The sequence below is a fragment of the Orycteropus afer genome, unplaced genomic scaffold (genome assembly GCF_000298275.1).
Source record: "Orycteropus afer afer isolate SDZICR_OR568_19922 unplaced genomic scaffold, OryAfe1.0 scaffold00054, whole genome shotgun sequence".
In the NCBI taxonomy this organism is placed as follows: Eukaryota; Metazoa; Chordata; class Mammalia; order Tubulidentata; family Orycteropodidae; genus Orycteropus; species Orycteropus afer.
Genome location: NW_006921641.1, coordinates 3,534,769 through 3,541,147, shown reverse-complemented (window position 1 = coordinate 3,541,147; position 6,379 = coordinate 3,534,769). Strand labels below are relative to the sequence as shown.

The window sequence follows — 6,379 nt, the reverse complement described above, 5'->3', positions numbered from 1 at the left end:
TAAAAGAACTAACAGATGTGTCCTGGAGGAAGTGCAGCCAGAATGCTCCTTGGAAGCAAGAATGGCCAGACTTCGTCTCACCTATTTTGGTCATGTTGTGAGAAGGGACCATTCCCTGGAGAAGGATGTCATGCTTGGTAGGGTGAAGGATCTACGAAAGAGGGGGAGGCCCTCAACCAGATGGATTGATATGGTGGCTGCAATGATGGGCTCAAGTATAGCAGGGATTGTGGGGCTGGCGTGGGATCGGGCAGTGTTTCGTTATGCTGTGCATGGGGTTGCTATGAGTCGGAAACGACTCGACGGCACTTAACAACAACAACAACAAACCCTGACTATTTTTCTCTGGGTCATTTCGTTAGCACATGATTTTTTTGGTCATTGTTTGTGCTCGATCTCTCCACTCTTTCTTTTATAGGGGCAAGGAGATTTGTGACCTTGGATTTTGGCAGACCTATACTGTTGACAGATGTATTGATTCCCACTTGTGGAGACTTGGCCTCATTGTCGATTGATATTTGGACATTAGGAGAAGAGGTGGATGGAAGGCGATTGGTAGTGGCAACTGATATAAGCACTCATTCACTAATTCTTCATGACTTAATACCACCTCCTGTGTGCAGATTCATGAAGGTAAAGAACTTTAGAGAAGTGAATTAATGCACTGTTTATATGCTTCTGACAAGCTACTAAGACTGCTCAGACATAATACTTACAAAGCAAAGCTCTGTGTTTTTAAATAACTTGCTTAGTTATTTATTGTAGCAGATGTGTGTGTATGTGTTGATAATTTTTTATTTCAGATTACCGTCATTGGACGTTATGGAAGTACAAATGCCAGAGCCAAAATCCCACTAGGTTTTTACTATGGTCATACCTATATCTTGCCATGGGAGAGTGAACTGAAGTTAATACATGATCCTCTTAGGGGGGAAGGAGAATCTGCAAACCAGCCAGAAATTGACCAGCATTTAGCAATGATGGTTGCTCTACAGGAGGATATACAGTGCAGGTTAGTGGAAAATCTCCAACATATTTTAATCTCACTGAAACTCCATAATCTGTTCAATGTTTTGCTTACATTTAACTCAAGAAATGACTTTGCATTGATGTAGAATGCTAATACATTACAGTAATATTTAATTACAAAATTACTGAATGAAAATATCGTGATTATAGAATTTGCCTTATTTATTAGTACTTATCAATTTTTAATAGTTGTTTACGTTTATGTGTTTTAGAGGGCTAGGTCTTAGTGTGTTTTAAGGGAAGATTCCAGGAATTACGCCCCCCCCCCTTTTTTTTTTTTAATATTTCTAGATATAACTTAGCTTGCCATCGACTGGAAACTCTTCTGCAAAGTATTGATCTTCCTCCACTCAACAGTGCTAACAATGCACAGTACTTTTTGCGAAAACCAGATAAGGCAGTTGAAGAAGACAGTAGAGTTTTTTCTGCCTATCAGGATTGTATTCAGCTGCAACTTCAACTAAATCTGGCTCATAATGCAGTACAGAGGCTCAAAGTAGCTCTGGGTGCAAGTCGAAAGATGTTGAGTGAAACGACAGATCCCGAAGATTTAATCCAGACGTCTTCCACAGAGCAGTTACGTACTATCATCAGATATTTATTGGATACTTTGCTCAGTCTTCTTCATTCTTCGAATGGTTTGTATTTAGTTTTGTATTTTATAAGGCTGGGAATTTTTGTTGCATGTTTTAGGATTTATGGTAATATTGTCTGGGTGTTACTAATTTGGATATCCTTTATAATGTGGATATTTGTGAAATGGTCGGAATATAAGTTAACCCATTTTTTCCCCTTAATATTTTTCTTCTTAAGTGGATTTTTGATTATTTCTTTGCTAGAGTTTCTGCTATTAATGTGCCACATCATTGTGTTACTTAAAAGTAGTAAATATTGTTTAACAGTTCAATGTTGAAAACATTTCCTAAATTGCTAACCTAATTTAAAACTGTTGTTTTTTATCCAGAGGTTATTTCCGATCATTAGAAAAACAGACATACACACACATATATACACAGGGCCTTCTGATATGTGTATGTCTCTGTGAAATATCAATTTGTGGGACATTTTCATTCTAGAAAAGAAATAAAAATCCATTTAAGAAGAAATATAATTGACTCATGTGCTAGCTCTTCTCTTCCCCAACTATTTAATATTTAACTTTCTATATATAAGGACTAAATAAATAGAATAATGTATTTATTGCTAATAAAGAAGAAAGGATACCTTGGCATGCTGATTTTTATATTATACTGTACACTTAAATAGAAAATTTTACCATTTTCTTTCTTATAATAGGACACTCTGTTCCTGCAGTTTTGCAGAGCACATTTCATGCCCAGGCTTGTGAAGAGCTCTTTAAACACTTGTGCATCAGTGGAACCCCAAAAATACGGTTACATACTGGTCTTCTACTTGTTCAACTCTGTGGTGGCGAAAGATGGTGGGGTCAGTTTCTTTCTAATGTTCTTCAGGAATTGTACAATTCAGAGCAGCTTCTCATCTTTCCACAGGATAGGTAGGTCAGAAAATACTGAATTTACTTGTTATTAATGATTGGTACTTCTCACAGTCAGTAGATAGATTTTTAAAATTTTGTGTTTATGTGGATACTAAGCGTGGAATGATCAGTAAAGGGTGTCAGCGTTATATGAAGATTAATATGATGATTCTTTATGTTAATTGAACTCAGTTTATAGATCTCTGACAACATGTATTTCTTAGTAGGTGATGTGAATTTTGTATGTTAAATACATGTTTTGGAGGCAGAAACTAAATTTTCTCTTTCTTCATATCCTGAATTCTTGTGGATAGTTAGAAAAAATAACCAGTAGCTAGGAAAGTACTAAGTTTGATATGGTACCTCCAGATACAAATCTTGCTTAGTTACACAACCTGAATAAAGCATTCTATCATTACTCTGGTAAATTTCAATGTAAATTATTTTTTAAATAAAAATTAATGGATACTTTATATCTGTTTTTGGTTTTGTTTTGTTTTCAGGGTCTTCATGTTACTTTCCTGCATTGGTCAAAGATCACTTAGTAATAATGGAGTATTAGAAAGCTTGCTTAATCTCTTGGATAATTTATTGTCGCCTCTTCAGCCAGAGTTACCCATGCATAGGCGAACAGAAGGTAATAGATTAAAGCAGTGATCTCTAGTGAAAACATAAGATGCCTGTAGTGCTTTTATAAAATGTCTGCTCTGAAGTATTTGCTTTAATATCCTTTGTGTCCATTTTGTTAATATTTTTGTGGTATAGACATTTTGTTTTAAAATGGCTAGTTTTCATATTACTGACTTAAAATTGATATTGCTATTAGTTTTTAAAACCTATTACTATCTTTAGTATTTGAAGTTTGAGCTATGAAATTACTGTAATATGCTTTTTCTATACTATCATAATTGAAGTCAGACTCTTTTACATCAGTTTAACCTTTAAATCACAGTTGCTGTTCAAGTCGATGATAGGTTTCATTTGAGCATTAAGATTGTTATAGGGATGAAAACATTGGAACATAGTTTATTGCCATATAAATAGTAAATTGAATATTCGATGTTTTATTTCAGATGCCTGTGAGTCTAAGAATCTGCTTGTTATACCTTGTTTTCTAGTTAATAACCTAGTTATTGTTTGTTGGCTTCAGCCTAAACTTTAGAATCTATTTTGATACCAGAAAAATTTATCTTTGATTAGATTTACTGTGCTAACCATTTTCTCGCAATAGCCTTCTTTGAGGCTATTATAAGCATGTTAGTGTTAGTAATGATACAGTGTGTTTTAGATTGATAAATTGTTTGATCTCATAATTATTTTACCAGACCTTATTATGACTCATATAAGTCACCTATATATTTCATTTTGCTCTTATCTCTGTGTAGGAGTACTAGATATTCCCATGATCAGTTGGGTTGTTATGCTGGTGTCCAGGTTGCTGGATTACGTGGCAACTGTTGAAGATGAAGCAACAGTGTCAAAGAAGCCTTTGAATGGTAAAGACAGGGAGAGGTTTCTGACAGGTATCCGAAGTTTATAATAATATGTTGGTGGGGATATTAAGAGTGACTCCGCAGTTGTTCCAGAACTGACTATTGACCCGGACAGACCATGTGTATGTAATTTAAGGAAAACATGAATTAACTTCTCTAGGAATTGTTTTAAGGATAGATTTATTTTTAAGGGACTCAATTGACAAGAACTTTGTCTAGACCTGATTTTAAGTACAGCCATGTCTTTCCCAAGATCTTTTCTCCATGCTCATTTAAATACTTTAGAACAATAGAGATACAGATATATAATAAGGGAAATTTGTGAAGAGTCCTTGTTCTTTCTGTTTTTTTAAGTATACTGCCATTTACAATTACGTTGTTATGTGCTGTCAAGTTGGACCCGACTCATAGCGATCCCTCCTTGGATTTCCGAGGCATTATCACTAGTAGAGTGCCCAACCTTCCTTCCGAGGAGTGGCTGGTGGGTTTGAACTGCTGGCTTTCTGGTTAGCAGTCAAGTGCTTAGGCACTATGCTACCAGAGCTCCTTATTTACCATTATAAGACATGGTTATACTAATTAACTGTAAATAGCCTGTAGTTTAGATAAATAATTTTCCAGATTTTTTGGAGTTATAATATTTCTACATAGCCTTGAGGCACAGAAAAATTTTTAAATTAAATGATATCTGATTGGAGGAAAAATTTATTGTTCTCATGTTCCTATTAACAAGACTTTTTTCATAAATGATTTTTAACTAAATTTTAATATTTACATTTATAAAATTGAATTCTATAAATGTTCACGATCCATATATGGAGAAGATCCCTTGAGATGTTTTATATCATGTTTTAGATGAGGATGGGAAAGTCTTCTCACAGGGAATTTGCTTTATATTTAATTCTTTTTATAAATAGTGTATATCTATGGATCATTGTACTGAATGGTAGGATTTTAGAGATATAAAATTAAAATATAACAACTATATAAAGTTGGACTATAACATATATATTGGAAATCTTAGTTTTTACTCATTTTTTCCAAATACAGTGGAAGCATTTTTTACAGTAATGATTTTCAACTAATACTTGACAAATGAACAGTAGAGAAGAGCAGATTTATTTTTGGGTTAAGCAAATATGAACAAAGAATTAGAAATGGGTAAAGAATGTTATAGGAGCTCTGGTAGCTTAGTGGCTAAAGCACTTGACTGCTAACCAGAAGGCTGGTGGTTCAAACCCACCAGCCACTCCTCGGAAGGAAGGGTGGGCAATCCTACTTCCGTAGTGATACTGCCTCGAAAACCCAAGGAGGAGGGGTCACTATGAGTCGGGGCCGACTCGACGGCACATAACAACAAAGAATGGTATTAGGCCTTAATTGAGCAGAAGGGTCAGATTTCAAGAACAGTCTGGACATGTTCCAATTAAGGAGAATAATACAGCTTAAACAGTCTGGTTTTTGAACTATGCAATCTTATTATGGTAGTCATTAAATCAAAGTATTTCAAAATTTTTTTTCGTCCCTGTACAAAAGTATATGAGTTTGAAATAGTAGTGAGCATTTGTTGTTGAAAGCGGTATTTTACAAAGATTAATGTCAAATAATTGTGTAGGATTGTCAGGGTTATCTTGAAGGAGAGATGGGCGACAATGAAAACTCTCATCTTAGGGTGTAGATTAGAACAATGACAATTAATTGCTTAATTTTTCCTAGGGTTCAGATCTCATAGCAGTTCTTTATAACAGTTTTCTGAAAAGCTGCTTTATCATGACTGACATATTTATAATTTTGCGTTTTCTGGATGTGAAAGATATTTATCATATTTAACAGAATTATTAATAAAACTGTCCCTCATCCTATAGGTAACCAGTGGAGTTTTATTAATAATAGTCTGCACACTCAGAGCTTAAATCGGTCTTCCAAAGGCAGCAGTAGCCTTGATAGATTGTATTCCAGAAAAATCAGAAAGCAGCTTGTTCATCATAAACAGGTAATTGTGAAAATTTATTTTAAATTTAAGACTTTTGTTTTGGAGGTTGCGTGAGATAGATTTGCTATTGAATCTTCGGTAAGACATTTCCAATAAGTTATTTACCTAGGGAAACTTCCTTGACATTTTTAAGATCATGTTTCCGTCTTTGTAAAATAGTGACAGTGTATAGCTCGCAGGCTTTTGGTAATGTTTGTAAAACTGTCCACCTCTTTGCATCTTTACTACTATCATTCTGAATGAGACTACCTTATTAAAAGTCTCCTGCTTTGAAGAAGGTGGGGACCAGGTTTGCTGGTCCAATGGAGCCTGGTGTAACCACTGAGACTATGGCCCCTAGTTGCCCTTCAGGTCTGGAATTGAACC

The 6,379-nt window shown here is 34.9% G+C and overlaps 1 protein-coding gene across 1 annotated transcript in view; it reads left to right on the top strand.

Moving 5' to 3' along the window:
- Nucleotides 1-6,379, top strand: part of BIRC6 (baculoviral IAP repeat containing 6) — a 366,321-nt gene that overhangs the window by 149,764 nt on the left and 210,178 nt on the right. The window contains exons 27-33 of the mRNA XM_042780685.1: nucleotides 419-633; nucleotides 804-1,012; nucleotides 1,321-1,667; nucleotides 2,326-2,545; nucleotides 3,031-3,164; nucleotides 3,913-4,050; nucleotides 5,886-6,013. Coding sequence (XP_042636619.1) covers nucleotides 419-633; nucleotides 804-1,012; nucleotides 1,321-1,667; nucleotides 2,326-2,545; nucleotides 3,031-3,164; nucleotides 3,913-4,050; nucleotides 5,886-6,013 — 1,391 coding nt within the window. The remainder of the gene's footprint in view (nucleotides 1-418; nucleotides 634-803; nucleotides 1,013-1,320; nucleotides 1,668-2,325; nucleotides 2,546-3,030; nucleotides 3,165-3,912; nucleotides 4,051-5,885; nucleotides 6,014-6,379) is intronic.